Source organism: Archocentrus centrarchus, chromosome 13, assembly GCF_007364275.1.
Source record: "Archocentrus centrarchus isolate MPI-CPG fArcCen1 chromosome 13, fArcCen1, whole genome shotgun sequence".
Taxonomy (NCBI): Eukaryota; Metazoa; Chordata; class Actinopteri; order Cichliformes; family Cichlidae; genus Archocentrus; species Archocentrus centrarchus.
The window spans coordinates 1,557,608-1,575,352 of NC_044358.1; the positions used below are offsets into that span (position 1 = coordinate 1,557,608).

At 40.6% G+C, this 17,745-nt stretch overlaps 1 protein-coding gene across 1 annotated transcript; it reads right to left on the bottom strand.

Annotated features, from left to right (window-relative positions):
* Positions 1-480: 480 nt before the first annotated feature.
* arcn1b (archain 1b) lies at positions 481-15,963 on the bottom strand. Its single transcript, XM_030744200.1, has 10 exons — positions 15,771-15,963; positions 13,169-13,432; positions 10,422-10,601; positions 9,783-9,988; positions 9,520-9,681; positions 8,000-8,165; positions 4,481-4,628; positions 3,833-3,941; positions 1,476-1,680; positions 481-625 (listed from the first exon to the last, which is right to left on the bottom strand). Exons 1-10 carry the CDS (start codon positions 15,771-15,773, stop codon positions 536-538), a joined length of 1,533 nt encoding a protein of 510 aa, XP_030600060.1. The 5' UTR covers positions 15,774-15,963; the 3' UTR covers positions 481-535.
* Between the last annotated feature and the right edge of the window lie 1,782 nt (positions 15,964-17,745).

Sequence of the window (17,745 nt, forward strand, 5' to 3'; positions counted from 1 at the left end):
TCGACGAAGCACTGTGATGTGAGTGTTGCAGACAGGTTGTGGAGGATGCATCAACACCGGGGTTGGGAGCTAAACTACCAGTGGAGACTGATACAGTGGCCTCAAGCCCCTGTTCTCCCTGTCTACCTCCTGACAGGGTTTACCTGACCGCTGGCCTCTCCTGCACCCCCGCAGCCATCCTCTACTTTGTTGTCTTTACAGTTCTGCATGGCGGACACAACAGCATCAGTGTAGTTTGCTTTCTTTGTGTGTGTGAGTGTGTGTGTGTGTGTGTGTGTGTTGGTTTTGCCTGTTCAATTAACTCTATATATAGATGATCCTCTCTCATACAAACATAAATACACCACCGCTGCTACACTCCACCACAGGAAGAGGCCTCGCCAGAGGGCTGAGTCCTGTTGATGTACACAGTCTCTCAAATAGTATACAGGGTGGGCAGGCGAGAAATCTTCAATCTTTCTGTGTAGCATCGATTTAGACTTTTTTTTTTTTTGTTGGTGATTTTGTTTTTTTCAATTTTTTTCTTTGAATGGGTTTACAGAATTTCATATTTGTCAACAACAAATGAGGTTTCTGAAGAGAATCTAACGGAGCTGTCGCCATCTACGTGAGTCACTTTGGTAACCTGTGGAAAGAGAAACAAGGTTTATTGTGAGCATGTTCTGTGACGATCACAGAGAGGATTACTAAGCACAAGACACTCAGGAGTGCCATTTGAATCCCCTCCTAATGCTCACTTCAGATTGCTTGAAACACCAAATATCTGGATTCCTGTTTTCATGCTTGAAGCTTTTATTCACAAGTTTTCCGTGTATCAAACACTTGATGTTGCCACTGTGTGAATGGACTGTCATGTGACTCCAAAAACAAGACCTATGCAGTTAACTGTAACTTAGCTGTGCAACCCAGAGCTAACCCTGGCAGCTTTATTATGTCCAAATAAATCTGGGTCACTATACTGATATGCAGGTATAGAGTGTATCTGACAGTTCACGTCATGGTTTTCATCGAAGCTCCTTCAATGTGACTTAACTGTTGCGTTGCTCTTTTTTTGATTGAATTAATTCATTAGTAACTTCATTTAGTAACGTCTGACAGAGAAACGATGGGCTACACATTTTTGAAGACAAAAATAAACAGAATTTTACTCATTTTTAAATTCATTTCTACATGCCTGTAATAGCACTGTCCTATCTTATCATTCATAATAATCTAGTCTACAATATACTTATTTCTTTTAAGGAGGAAGTTTAGTTTAACTCCAGTGTTCCTGTAGATGTCTTCAGTTACGAACCTCATTCATTATATTTTCTAATGTCTGCCATGTTTTAAACTACTGACTGAGTCATTTTAGAGAACTGAAGACTTTATGTGGAAAATGTGATGTGTAAACTCAGCTGCTCCTCAGTTAAACATGCTTTCATCACTACTACTCAAAGTACAGTCACAGGCCATCATCATCATCAGTAACCCACCTGGATGTCGCAGTAGTTGCGTTTGGACACAAAGGACACACTGATAGGGAAGAAGTCATTGGGCTGCCCTGCAATGCTGAATTCCAGGCTGCCTGTCTTGTTGTTGGCATCAATGACAGGTAGGCACCACTCGAGGACGTTTCGCCTGCTGTCATGTTTGTACTCTCCATCCAGATCACCAATCACTGGAGCTCCCACACCAGCCCTGAAGAGGACCAGGAATGTGTCAGGAATACACAGGACAAACAGAGGTTTCACAGCTGTGCACGGCTATGATGTTAACAGATTAATACAAACATGGGCCCTGCTCTGTTTGTTATTTCTTATGCACATTTTGTGGGTGTTATTTTGACTTTCATTTCCGTAACAACCGTATTGTGTATGATTATATTGTTCTCATCCTGGCCTTATTCCATGTATACAGCTACACATTTCACTGCTGATAAGTTACTCTCTACTACATGCACATGATATTAATTACAAACATATTCGAGACACTTTTTCACAACAATAGATTGAACTAAGAGTTGTCCAAGGGCCCTGTTCCAGGAAGCAGGTTTAGCTAACAACTCTGAGAAAAAATTTGGGGTTTTCTGTTCCAAAAAGACATCTTTAGTCTCCATCTTCTTAAATCTGTGACTCAACAAAAATGCAGCTGTCAAACTGTCAGTCAGTTCATCAGCAGCAATCAGTGTTTAAATAAACTCATCTGTTTTTGTTGTGTTGTAATCAGTCACAGGTCTCTCTCCCAGGTCGTTCACGCCCCACCTGTCATGACCCTGCACCCCACACTTCAAGAAGCACTATTATATGGACTGTCTCATTAACACACACATTCATACAAGCAATTTCTACACCTAAATGCTTTCTAACATCCGCACCCAATCACTCTCTGATGAACACATTGGGAGCAACTCAAGGTTCACTGGAAACACTGCCACGCAGGAAGAGCAGCCAGGGATCAAACCGCTACCTCCTGAGTCAAAGCCAGTTTAATGTGAAAAAGTTACTATTACTGAACTCTTTATAAACTCTAGGCTCTGCTTTTTCTTTACCCACTGCTGTGATGAATCCTGGTATTGGAGCTCCATTGATAATGGCTTTCTTTCTTGCATAACTCAAGGTGAATATATTCAGAGCTGATTGAACTTACTGATCAGGTGTTCTGGGACAGGAAACTCTCAGATCTCAGTTAATCAATTCAGAGTTTGTTTTTAAACTCAGAGCTTGCTGAACCTGCTTCCTGGAATAGGGCCAGTTTCTTAGATCTGAAAATTGACACTACCCTTTAACAACAACCCTTTTACAAACTGCCACTTCACGGATCAACAGTATATGGTTATATCTAAAACCACAACTACTCCTTATTTAAAGAGTCCTATGTAGAAGACTACAGTGAACTTCACTACTTTCACACAATAAAATTGTGACACACTGTCAAGTAAATAAATTCTGTGTGGTATCTAAAAAAGATACCACACAAACAATTTTTGTATAATTATTAGCAGGGTTCAACATAACACAAAAAAGTATGACGGGCAAGTTAACTGTCCAGTTGCTGGCCTGTATCAGCCAGTGATGGTGTTTCCACTGATCAATTCACCTGTGAAATGAACCCTATATGATGAACAGGTTTTTCTTCCTGTCAGTATGCCTTCATCAGATCACCTGTGCAAATAATTTAAATATGAAGAAAAGTGGCAGCACAGCTAAATTAAGAAGAAGCTAAAATGAAAACTGTGTGTATAAAGAGAAACTGCTAAATCTGTAGATCTGGCAGATTTCTTATAAACTCTGTTGCAGGCTGACAGCAGCCACTCCATCTCGCTGGTTTTTCTGAAACAGATTTGTAATGTAAAAACTAATTATGTTGGAATTTTTGTGGGCCAGTTAAAATCTGTTCAACAGTCCCTGTAGTGCAGTGGAACAAAAATGTTATGGCAAACTGAGATTAGCATATTTAAAGAATTTGGGAAAATAAACACAAGATATGCATTTCTCATGAAAATCATCACATTGTGCGACAGAAATTTAAGAAAATGACTGAGGCAGTGTTACACAGAAGCTTAATATATAGTCCTCTACAGAGAGTAGCTGATGTAATTACTGTGGTAGTATATTGATATGTCCTGGTCTTGTCATTTTTCCTTCCATGCAACATCTCATAGTATAAAAAGCACTGATTGTACAACACTTGTCATGAGGCATTCTGGGATGCTCGACTGTACTGTATAAAGTACAGTAACACTCACTACACAGTGGGACACCAGTATACTATATAATACACAAATTGATTTTTGTGTATATTGTATATCTTGTATATATTGTGTGTATATTTGCTGAGTAACTGCACGTACGGTACAGGGATGCTGATGACCACGTCATTGAGCTCGAGGCTCTCCTCCTGCAGCTCGTATTCAATGTTTACATCACAGCCAGTTCCACTCTCTGACGGCCAGCAGTTTACTGTGAGGAGGCAGAGAATCCAGGTCAGTCTGCAGCAGCTACTGTTGCTGTACTGGAATTATTACAGTATTACAGCCAAGCCAAAAATGTGAATAGCTACAATTGGCAATTAGTAATGTTTTCCACACAACTATCTAACTTCAAGGCTCTCATTCTCTAATTAAATAATGTACATTATGACTTAAAAAGATAATTTACATGAAATTACACATCCATTTCGATAAGTGAATATTCATCTTTTTGAGAAAATATCAAAATGTGTTGGTTTTGCTTCTTCACTGAGAATATCTGATGCTTGTATTTGTCACACATGGTATCAAAATGAGTACTCTCAGGTTTGGTGCACAGGTTAGGCGAAGCACAAGATTTACAGATGCAATCCTGGGCTGTGAGAAACTAAGAGGCATTTTTTGACATTTGTAAACAAAAACTTAATAACGCATAACTACTATTGTTGATTTTTTTTCTTTTTTTTTGTTGCAGCATCCAATCAAACAAGCTTCAGTAAAGTGAACAGAAGCTGGACATATTGGACGTACTGGTTAGAGGTATGAGGGACTCGTCTGAGGTTTGTAGTCTCCACTTCAGCACACCAACATCATTGTTGAGAGGGAAGGACTTCTCGGGGTTCTTCAACCCAATCACTGACTCCGCTGTGAACAGCTTCTTGTCCACATTGGGATGTGTCTAAAAAACACAGAGGACGAGACACATTTTAAAACCTATCTATTACTGTCAAAAGCCAGAGCAGAATAGTCTGTGTACGCTGTGTCGAATGCGACACAGTGTACTTCAAAAGTACCGCCATTTACAGACTTCCAGCAACAAATATAATACCCCTATATGGCTGTGAAGTGCAATTTCTGAGCTATTGGGAACCGTTTAAATGTTTCCGATAGAACAAATGGTCATGGAGTTACGGTAAAAAGCCAGCTGATCAAAGTTCCTTTGATCAGCGGACTCTGTGCTGATATGCTACATCTTAAGCAGCTGTTCACGACTAGTAAGGGCAGGGAACAGGCTCTTCAGTGGCGCCTGGCGTTAAAGGCTTAAATAGTAAAAACAGAACTGTGGAGGAATTAACAGCCTCTTTATAAACAGTTCCCCACTTACAGCTCACGTGTTTAAAAATTTCGGTCTAAAGCTGTTTCACAGTCAGATGAAGGTTATTTCTTTATTAATTTTTTGTTATTTCTTTATAAACTAAGCAGGTTAAATGTTTGGAATTGATTGGGAAATTTGCATTTGGAAGCTGCTGCTGGAAAACAACATGTCATCCACACCTAAATGGAATTTCAGGTCACTGAAAATGGAGCTTCTGAAAAGCTCCTTTCAGAGTGAAGATTTTCAGAAAGATCTTGTCTTGCACTGCTAAATGACTTTATCTGCATTTTAAACATCAGTCTGTTAAATGCTACGTTATTGTTTGTAGGCTGCTTCTTCTGTACATTCTTGTTCTTCTTCTGTAGGTTGGGGTTATATCGCCTCCTGTTGCTCTGGTATGCTCTTCACAGCGCTTGAAATAGTTCTGTGTTTTCGTGTTGACAGAAATATTTTTCAAAATGAGAGCAGAAAATCTCTGTTTAAAAAAACAAACAAGCAAACAAAAAATACCAGTGCACATGTGAATGTAACCAAAGAGCTACTGGTATCAGAATGACTGGAGGAAAAAGAATAAAACGACAAGGCTTGGAAAGGCTCACAATCCGAACCATACAACTTCACTCTTCCAGGTGGCATAATGTAGGCAGTGTGAGCATTTGATGAATTTTGTACAGAGCTAAGCTTGCAGCCAAATATTCAATTTCATATTCATATTGAGCCAAATGAAGCAAGTTAGTGTTTCACAGGACAGCTGGGACCAAAATACACTTGCAAAGGATTTTTATTAAATATAAGAATTCCTTTTATACAGCAGAAATTGTCTAAGTCGAATTAAAATGGCCCGTGGAATTTTATCCAACTTGTAAAAAATTCTGTCTTATGTGTAATTCAGAACAAACCTGATTCGTCAAAATATCGGACAGACTTTGGGGTCTAATATCGACTTTTGTGGCAAAGGCTTTCTGCTTCATCCCTGGGTTTGCTTCCGCAAATTTTATAATCTTGTTTTTGCTCATAAGTACGAGTTTGTAGCTTATGCTTGACTCCTGCACTCACAATGATTCATCCATTAATTTTCTTCCAAATATCTGGGGCCAGGTCACGGGAGCAGCAACCTAAGCAGAGAAGCCCAGACCTCTCTCTTAGTTAGATGTTAGATTCAACTCATTGTCATTGTGCGCACCAGGCACACAACAAAATGATCGTTCCAGATCACTCATCCAGAGACGAGCATCTGTGGTCATGCAGCCAGAGACCGGCGCTACCGGGGGATCCTGAAGGCATTCCCAGGCCAGCCACGAGTTATAGCCTCTCCAGTGTGTCCTGGGTCTGCCTCGGGGCCTCCTCCTGGTAGGACATGACCAGAACACTTCACCCAAGAGGCGCCCAGGAGGCATCCCAGTCAGATGCCCGAACCACCTCAACTGGCTCCTTTCAATGTGGAGGAGCAGCGGCTCTACTTTGAGCCCCTCCCGAATGGCTGCACTCCTTACCCTCTCTCTAAGGAAGAGGCCAGCCACCATTTTGAGGAAGCGCATTTCTGCCGATTGTATTCGTGATCTCATGCTTTCAGCCACTTCCCTGCGCCACTCATGACCACAGGTGAGAGTAGGAACATAGACTGACTGGTAAATCAACAGCTTAGCTTTCACACTCAGCTCCCTCTTTACTGTCACTGCCCATGTGAGCGTTGAAGTCTCCCAGTAGGATGATGGAGTCACCAGATAGAGCACCTTCGAGCACCCCACTCAGCGACTCCAAGAAGGGTGGGTAGTCTGAATCGTCATTTGGCGCATAAGCACAAACAACAGCCCACCCCGAAGGCGCAGGGAAGCAACCCTCTCGTCTACCGGTGAAAACTCCAACGTACAGGCAGCATAGGGGATACAAAAATACCCACCCCAGCTCGCCGCCTCTCACCGAGGGCAACTCCAGACTGGAACAGAGTCCAGCCCCTCTCCAGGAGACTGGTTCCAGAGCCCAGGCCATGCGTTGAGGTGAGCCCAACTATATCTATCCGGTATCTCTCACCCTCACGCACTAGCTCAGGCTCCTTCCCCACCAGAAAGGTGGCATTCCATGTCCCAATAGCCAATCTCAATAGCCAGGGATTGGTCTGCCAGGACCTCTGACCTTGGCCACTGCCCGACACACACTGCACCAACCCCTACAATGCCTTCTGCAGGTGGTAGCCCTACAGGAGGGCGGGCCCATGTCTTCTATTCGGGCTGCGCCCAGCTGGGCACCATCAGCTAATGCCCGGCTACCAGATGCTCTCCCTCAAGCTCCCTCCCCACGCCTGGCTCCAGGGTGGGGCGCCGGTAACCCTATCCCGTGCAGGGTAAACAGTTCCCTCGGTGACTCTTCCGTAGGGGTCATTGCCATGATTGTTTCTGGTGAAATGAACTGATTCGCCCAGTGCAGCCAATCCAGATATCGTGACTATATAGACACTCAAGCGATCTCCACGCATTGTTAGCGTGTGTAGTTATGCATAAAAAAACCGATGCATGGAGTTTGCGTAGATTGTAAATATTGGAATTGGGCATGGCAGGAGCTGAGGAGGGCTTTAGCGCTAAACTCATCTGACTTATGTGCTCACATTGAACTGGAAATGCATTACAATGGGATCAGATTTTTCATCCAAGGTAGGCGAAAATCTGACTTGTATGATCCAATGTAGGTGATGATTTTTATTGGAATTAAGTTTAGGAAAATCGGGACCTGTAGAAACCATCTGACTGGAGCAAAAATCCAATTTGTGCAATTCTGACTTAGGCAGTTTCTACTGTACATTTCGGACATTTTCTAAAGATGATTAATTCCTTAACAGCCGACACTACTTTTGTGTAATCCGCCAAATTAAAGCTGACAGTCTACACTTAAGTTATATTTTCATATAATCTACACATATCAGTGTCTCCAGCAGATGTGTGCGTACGTGATAAACCAACCTGCAGTTGCAATCCTTTGCTATCATTGTTATTGACAACCAGGCGGATGCGTCCATATTTGTCATCTGTGACTCGGAGTGTCACCATGCCCAGCACCTCCATGTTCTGTAGGCCACCATCACGGCCGCATGTCAGTGTGATTTTTTCCTCCACACGCAGATGTACACTGTAGTGCAAACACACAAACACACTTTAAGTAATAAAGTAACACTAAGATAATGTGTTAACACAGAAATCAGCACAAATACAAAATCTCCTCCCTGTTTTTTCAGGCCAATTCTCCTCATTAACAAAACAAAAACTTCATCATTCCAATCAATTCATATCATCTCTCACTGTTTTGGGACAAGTTTGGAGTACAGCTACTGTTGTATCACTTTCAGTGAGCTGTTGGAAAAGTATCAGATTGCTGACAAACAATGAAGTAATTTGATTCAGACCTGCAGAGAGAGAAAGTCTGAGAAAAAGAAAATCAAGTTACCTATTTGTTTGCTTCACCTGTATCAGTGCCTCACATACAAGCAAGTTGTACTACTACACTATAGGAACACTTCGTTACAAAAAAAGGGCTGCATCTATAAAAATGTTACATAAGAACTAAAATATTACCATAATAATACAACTTAAGTGCAAAAAACAAACACTCATTGTGCAGAATGGTCCACTTCAGAATGACATTTGATTATAATTAATGATTCATGATAATAAACATGTGCCTTGTATTATCGTGTATCTATTAAAATTTACTTTACATACTACAAGTCTGAAAAAAGAAGTACAGTATTTGCCTCTGATATGTATTAGAATATGAAGTAGCAGATAAAAGTACTTTCAAGTACAGCTCGAGTGAATGTACTTAGTTACTTGTCTCCGATAAACTACTTACATAAATTTAAAACATAGGTCAGTTAACTGTACATTGACTAAATGCTGCATGAATGTTACTGGCTCTACTGTCAAATCAGGGATTATTGCCTTAAACACTATTATTATTATTTTTAATTATTATCAATGATATTATGGTCGTGGCATTATTATGCTCAGCTCAATGATTTTTCATCCATACCTCCTCAGTTATTATTACTTTAGGATGCGCCGAGACAGCTTTCAAGAATTTAGCCTGTTAGCCAGACCCAGCGTGCACCTGTCACACTGGGTGTATTTGTTTTGTGTCACTGGGTGGTGCATTAAAGCAGGGATTAATTAAGGTACCCAACCTGTTTTGAAACTATGTTAGGGCAGACTAATGCCAACTTCAACTTATAATGACACCATCCTTTAGCCTAGTCTTACTAAGTAACTGGAAAATGTTGTTGATGCCTTTGCTCATAATATTTAAACTAAATATATCAGATTTGCACAAAGTAAAAAGAATAAATAAACAAAGTGAGTGTCCTGGTTATGGTTAAGTTATTCAAGTATTGTTGCACACCTATACGACCTGTGGAAACAAGGACCAACAGCCTAACAACAACTGTCAGTTCCAGAGGAATAAACAGTATCATATGACGAATGTGTACCTCTCCATGTTGACTGGTGGCGGCAGAACTTTAGAAACATCTGAGCCCCTCTTTCCGGTGGTGGGCATGATGGTTTCACCTTCTGATTTGAGCTTGTCAACAAAGTTATCAACTTCTTTCCCTTTCGCGCCCAGTTTCAGAGCCTTGCTGGGCCCACTTGGTCTGGACAGAAATAAATAAACATGATGTGCCATCAGCTTACTCTGAGATACAGTGTTTGTGCAATAAGAACAGAAATGTTCAAATACAAATTTGAGTTGTACCTGACTGGAGCTGGTGTGATCTTGGGTTTTTCTGGCTCGACGATGGTGTCTGTGATGATGCTCCCTGAGGACACACTGGTCATGCCGGCGCTGCCGAAACCGCCAAAAGCTGGCACCTTCTTCCCCGAGCGCTCAGCATCCCTCCTGGCCTGCTGCAGCTCCTTGGCCTTCCTCCTCATCTCTGCCTTGGCCTCGCGCTCCTGGGTCTGTAGGTTTTTAAAACAAATTGAGCAGAGTTCTACATATCAGAACAGTATACTCAATACTAATACAGTCACATTAAGTTATCTGACAATTACTTTGCAGGAGGGAAAATACATGTTTGCATATCTATTGATTCAGAGTTAGATTCACTGTTAGATTTTAAATACAGACAGTGCAGCTGTGTTGTCAACCGTGTGATTTCAAGTACACTTTCCTTAACCTGTAAAGAGTGTGTACATCTTATATTCTCCTTCATTCATTTATCTCCGTCCCTTTGTAAAACTTTGAAAATCATCATGCACCAAAATTATTGTGGTTTCTTTAGTTCAAAAACAAATATTGATTATGCAAATGCTCCCTAATAAGTTTCCCTTTGCTTCTCTTAAGTTGCTGGAATAACTCAACAGGCAGGCAGACACAGCTGTGTGATCTCACCTCCCTGACGGCGCGGAACACCTTCTCCTCGTGGGAGTCCATCTCTGTGAAGGTGCGGATCTGAGCCAAGTTCACATTCTCTCTGTAGCCCAGTGCCACAATCTCATCAAAGGCAAAGATCAGGTCAAAACAGTGCTCCGATATTTCACTCTCCTCTAGCATGCGACAGTACTCTGGGATCTGGAATGGTAGAGAGGAATGAATAATACTGGAAAAAAGAATCAGAGCAAACATTAAAACATTTGGTGTACCCTGCATTGGTAAAGACCTGTGAAAGCTAAAAACCACACCGAAGTCATTGTCTCTGACTCTGAATAAAGATGCACTAACAGTATAACCTAGTTCATGCTGCCAAGCTTTACTGACAACGGTTATTTTCCTATTATTTCTGTGACTGAATAAAACAAAATAGATATGCTGATGATAAAAATGAATTCACAGCATTTCCTGCAATGAAACACTGCCATCTTTCTATGCAGCGTACCTTTTTCTACTAGTTTCATTATTAATCATTTGCTTGTTCAGAGTTAAATGGCACTTTTTTTTTTTAAGCATCTTAAAGTTCAAAATCCTGCTGTGATTTTACTGTAACCTGACTCATTTACTATCAGGACCAACTAGCAGTAGGGTCCCCTCACAGTTCTGATCAGGTGACGCAAAAATGTATATATGACAACAATTAATAATCCACAACTAACTCTTAAACAGGGCAAATGACAATTTGTGAAACATGAACTGTTTATAGAATGCTCACCAAATGGCATAATGGGTAATACTAGACTAACAGTGTGCTGGCAGCTGGAAGGGGTTCTATGCTGCATTCAAGTACAATACAGACAGAAGCATGAAGAAAAGAGAGAGAGAGAGAGATGCTAATAAACAAAAGACGACGTGTTTGCTGTCTGTGGGTTTTTCAGTTTTAAAAAATGAGTTTGTTTTTTCAGCTACTGCCGGCTACACACAGGTAGCTCCTCCACACAGCAACAGCTAAATTATTTCTGCTGCAAAGTTTGGAAAAATAATTACAAATGAACAAGTCCCACCCATGACTGTATAAAAACAGTGATAACAAAATGTGTCATAAAGGTCTGTGTCTGCAGGCTGCACTTTCTGGAAGCACCTGTCAACTCAATTTAGTGTTTTTCTCAAAAGCTTGCTGTTGCTAGGAAACAAAGACATCTTTTCAAAGTTTTTTAAAACCAGGGCCAAGAGTTATATTTATGTCTTTGGTTGTACTTGTGGGGTGTTTTAAAATTAATTTTATCTACTTATATTTTTTCTGATGACATAAAAAATACTGTTAAAGCCTGAACCTTAAAAACTACAGTGATTAGCCCCTGAAAGACTGTTACAAAAGCTTTATTAATGACCAGTCCTCCAAACCCTTTTTTTTTCCAGTTCAAAATTTCAGTCAATTTAAAAAAAAAATTCTTTCTACATAAATTCAAAACAAATGTTCCTTTCAAGCTTAACTAGAACAAACTGTGCAAGACCAACAGAAAAGCACTGATAAGAAGTCTGTTATCCATTTCAAATATTCTAAACCAAAACACGGCAGGACAGCTGAGGCGGAACATCACAAGCTTAAAGGGTGGGTGCCAAAGTCTTGTCTATCCTAAGGAAGTCTTTTTTTCTTCAAAACACATGTTGAAATTTGAGTGGCTAAGGAGCAGGGGGACTGCTCATCTTACATCAAAATCGTATTAGTTTGTAGTATTTGGGGGCCAGTGCAGTATGAAGCTGTCTGTTTGCTGTGTCCATATGTCAGCTGTTCTTTGGTGTTAGTTCATCATCAGCTCCTGGTTACTATCAACACGATATGGCTGTCCAATCCCACATGAGCAAGCTAAACTGTTAGGATAATGGAACTATTTCACTTGATTTTTTTTTGTTGTTTAACTGTAGTCATCAAAGAGCTTCTAATTGTATTACTGCCACCATCTGGTGGCAAAATTGTATTACAGACAACAAGACAAAATATCTGAAGACAATTAATAGTTGCATAAACATTTATTTTTTTACAATTTACTGGCTATTCAAATACTCATAAATCATCACCAACCCTACTCCCAACATATGTTCTACTTTCTCAGTATGTTTGGGTCTGAGTCCAAGTGCCATAAATATTGGTAAATATCAGAAAGTGAACATGACACTCTGTTTGGACCTACCTGTGCATCATCTATGTACTCAAAGCAGACTTTAAAAAAATATAAACAATTTCTCATGTGTGGTATCTGCAGCAGTCCATATGTGCATGCACCACATAAATGGTTTTAAGAGTTGGACATAGCTTTCAGCTCTGAAAACTGAAGCCAATGTGTGTGCATGCCCTAAACCTGCATTCCATTCAATGGCCACCAGGGGCCATATCTGTAAAAAGACTACCAGCCTTACAGAAATCTTTTTTGTCTGTGTGTATGTGCGTTTTTTTTTTTTTATAATGCTAGTTTTTTTTATAATGATAGTGGAGGTTACCTCACGGCATATCAGAAGTTAGAGGTTTTCAAAGGGAGACATCATGAGTCTAGTGACTGTAATGTTCAAAAAGTACACGTTTTTATAGTGATGTGTATCTCTACATTTTTGTTCTTTGTTAGAGAGTGTGTAAAATAGTCAACAGAAATATTACCAAACCATGTATTGTGCCAGAGTATTCCTGGTCACTTCCTCAAGTTGTCAGACACCATTTGTTTAAGTGCTCTTTGCACACCAACTTCTATCTAAGCAGGCTGGTGTGTGCTTACCACACGGGAGAAGAGTCTGAGTGTCTCCAGGTCCTCCAGGATGTTGCTGTTCTTGGTGGTGATAAGGACCATGTAGAGCTTCTCCAGCGGCTGGTACACATAGCGAACACTGTCTGTTTCCACGAATGTGTGCTGCTTGCCCGTGTTCATCAGTTTAGGAAATGCAGCTAGGAGACCCTCAATTCGTGTCCGGGTCATTTCCACAAACTGCCGCGATACAATGGCCTTGCCGGCCTTGGTGCACACCGCCGCTGCCAACAGCACCTGAGGGATGAAGAGAAACTTGATTGTTTTAGTTCCTACAGACTAAAGTATTAAAACTAGAGATGCACTGATTGTGAAATTCTGAGCCAGTACCTATGCTTATAAAAACAATCTGGGGGATAACAAATGCCAAAATCAACATGTTTCTCTTCATTATTCCATCCATCCATCCATTCTTTTCCACTTATCCTGTTCAGGGTAGCGGGGGGGGGGGGGGGGGGGGCTCTAGCCTATCCCAGCTGACATAGGGCAAGAGGCAGGGTACACCCTGCACAGGTCGCCAGCCTGTCGCAGGGCTAACACAGAGAGACAGACAACCTTTCACACTCATATTCATACCTACGGCAATATAGAGTCGCCAATTAACCTAACCCCAGTAAGTGCATGTCTTTGGACTGTGGGAGGAAACCGGAGTGCCCGGAGGAAACCCATGCAGACACGGGGAAAACATGTAAACTCCACACAGAGAGAGGGGGGCCTGGGGCAAGGTGGAATCAAACCCAGGCCCTCTAGATGTTATTCTAACTGTGAGGCAGCAGTGCTAACCACCACGCCACCGTGCTGCCCTCTTTGTTATTCTTTCCTTTTTATTCCAGAGAAACAAAAAATGTCACTATAAAAAACCATAACTATTTTATAGTACTTCAGATATTCATCATGATTACTGAGGACTTACACCTAAGCACAAGATCGCTGCTGCAAACCTCTCTGAAACCCTATGATGTAACCTGATGTGCACCTCCCTAGAAATGTAACTACACGTTGTGTTGACGTAGCCCGCAACTATTGTGATTGGCCTGTTCAATACCGTTGATTCCTCCTGTGAATTTCCATCTAATTTTTCATCGTAGTTTTGAATTTAGAGAATAACAATCATTGCCCCAATAACCATGGTATATAAGATCTCACAAATGTCAGCAAATTCCTGGAGGCAGATTGCCAAAACTATCGGCATGGACATGAGGGAATGTACAAAGAAGCTGAAAAACTTCAGAATATGTTTGTCTTTGGAAAAAAAAACTCACCACAACAAAGAGCGGGGACCCAATGGAAAAAAGTAAAAAACAAACAAACAGAACAAACAAAGATGCACAGCAGAAGTCTAAATCAGTTGTTTTGCTCTGCTAAATTGTTTTGACATAACAGATAACTACTGGCCTACATTCAATAAGGTCGGTATCAGGTGATAATGATGTTTAGCTGATAAAGTGATGTCAGACAAACCTTATTACAACACATTTGTAGGTTCTTTGAAGAAAAAAGTACATACTAAAAGTACATTAATTTGCTAGAACTCCTTAATGTTTGCCTCTCAGGTGAGCATGTCTTACCAAGCAAAACTTCATCAGGTTTCCCATTAAATGGCCAGCACTGCTTAAAGCCTTGAACAAATCTCAATAATCTTCATTATGTTTTGCCTATAAACAGTTCACTTCAAAAGTACTTGCACTTCTCAAAACCCCCCTACTAATCTCAGACTTGGTGCAAGAACACTAAGAGCAGCAAGCAAATGAGTGCAGCAGTAGATGAGCCGTGTATCTTGAACTTGGCAATCATGTGAAGCAATCTGGAACAGGTTAAGTCTGGGTTAGAATATGAGTTTTTGCCTGCAATGAAGCAAAACCACCTTGAAAATCACGAATATTTTGCCCTGGTCCTTGGTAAGACCAATAAGGACACCGACAGCTATTGAGGATGTTACGGGAAAAGGACCTTACATAAAAAATTTTAAGAGTGATTTAATATAATGAGTATAAACAGGGTAGACATAAACGGACGCTTTATTTCGCCATGGTAAATGAATGGAGGAGCTGCATTCATTCCACGTTGACAATAGAAATGGAAGACCCGATCGCACCGATGTGAAACTGATGAAGACGAGCAACAACTGTGGTTAACGAAGTCGTCGACGATGGCTAGCCATAATACCACAGTTGTATGTATGGTTACGGTCTGTTTTAAAGCCGAAGCCAGTTTCCCCTGGCTTATTACAGTCTGACAACAGTGAGTGGCTGCTCGGATCCGGCTGCTGACAGGAGGAAAGAGGGCTAGCTTGTAAAGCTAGTTCACGTCAGCATTGACTGCACACTTAAAGCGCCTCACTCAAATGAAATGTGATTTTGACGATTCATTAACTCGATTTTACCAAGTGATATCGTTATCATTGTCGGACCACCAAAACAAACAAAAAACAGCGTTTGGTATTCCTCTTCTTTCGTTATTGAAAGGGGGGAAGCTAGTGAACTCATTCCTACCTTTAGCTACTAGCCAATGTTATGATACTTGCTAGGCCCGATAAAAGGCAGGAGAATAATCTTCACTTTCCACTGTCACTCACCATTTTGGTCTCTCTCTACGGCACGATGGTCCTTGGTCTCTCGTTTTTGTTGCTTCGGTGATTTCTAATCCCTCTGGAATGGCAAGGCGCGAATATACAGCTGACTTCAAGTTGTGTGATTGTTAGCTGGTTAGCGTCAATATGGCAGCAGTGCAGAGCCACGTCTCCACCGGAAGAGCCGCGCTGGATCAGCCCACCGTGGAAACCAGTGACGTGGGTCCCCAAATGTTGGCCTTCTTGCATAAACAAGTTATTTACATTACTTCTACGGCGTTTCTTCCTCTTGTTTAGACTTCTGTGTAGTACCAACCACATATTACCGCCACATGGCTACTTCTAATGTGTCTACGTTTATTATCATGTCAACAATCCGAGAAATTCTACACAAAGAGATGCCCACAGATTGTATTAAGTAATCACCTTCTCTTCTGATGGGAGTGATCTCTGGGATGGAAATGCCTCCGTCCACAGAGCACAAGGGCTCACTGAATAGTTTGATGAGTATGCAAATAACTCGTATACTATGGTATTCACAGTCACAGACTTCAGCTCAGTGCAGCTCAGAGTTTGTGTTAGACAGTTATGTAGTGTTAATGCATTTCAACAAAGTCACATACATTTTGGGATTACAGCTTATATATATATATATATATATATATATATATATATATATATATATATATATATATATATATATATATATATATACATGAGAGAGAGAGAGAGAGAGAGGGTAGACCTTAACATAACTCAGTTCATTTATCTTCTTCTGCTTACCCAATTCAGGGTCACGTTGTCTGGAGTATATTCCAGCTATCAGGCAGGGTACATCCTGGACAGGTCACCAGGGGACTGAAAACCATTAACACTAATTATTTTAACCCATGGGCTGTGGAAGGAACACCCTGAGAGAACCCACACAGACACAGGGAGAACATGCAAACTCCACACAGAAAGACCCCAGCCTGGATTAGAACCCAGTTGTGAGGGGGCAGTGCTAACTGCCACACCACCATGCCGCCCCACTCAACCCAGACCCAAATCATTAGACAGGTCACGTTAATATTTACAATGACCTTGTAAATATTAGGAGGTTAAGCCTTGGGCTGCCTCAAGAAGACTCAAGATCATCCAGACTCTGAGGTCATTTTTTTTTAAAGAACAGGCACGAGTTCAGGCTAATTTTTAATATCTATAGCTGAGAAATTTTGTAAAAACACTTCACCATAATTTGTTGACATGGAAAAGTGAAAATCTTAGCAAAGAAATCAGTTTGTGCTGGATCACATGTTCCAAAGGTGACTACACAGGTCTGCAGCAAATTTAAACCATCATAATGAAGGTATAGTGGACATTTGCAGTGAATGCACATAAACTAAAGGAATGCTTTTGGCAGTGCGCAAAGATTAAAAAGGAAGAAGAGGTCAAGGTAACATATGAAAAGATTATTTCTGAAGAAATTTCCTCATACCCAAATATATTTCCACTTGGCTTACAGAACAACATAATAATTATAATGAACAAACATTAATGAAATTAAGATTTTATGTGCTAAAAATATAATAACATTGTTTGGGGGGGGGGATGTTTTTCATTTAGTTCATATAAAATAATAATATTAATATGCTAATATTTTTAACATTTAGTTAAAAAATACAGTCCTTATTTGCACAAGTGGAGGAGAACAGTACAAAATATTTTAGTGTATGGAAAATGATTACATAGCTTACACATGAGGTAAAAGGTTAAAAAAGAGCAAGAATAAGATTTTGTTTTGACCAATAAGTAAAACAAGCATCAGATATTAGCAATGTCATCCCTAATGTTCACTCATGTCTCTTGTATCACGCAGTTTGCTCAGACAATTACTGTGTATGATAAGCCTTTATAAGAATATTTGGCACGGACAATTTAGGTATTTAGGAAGTTCTTGGGGACATATACCCAACATCCCTATGAGAATAGTGTCTTATAT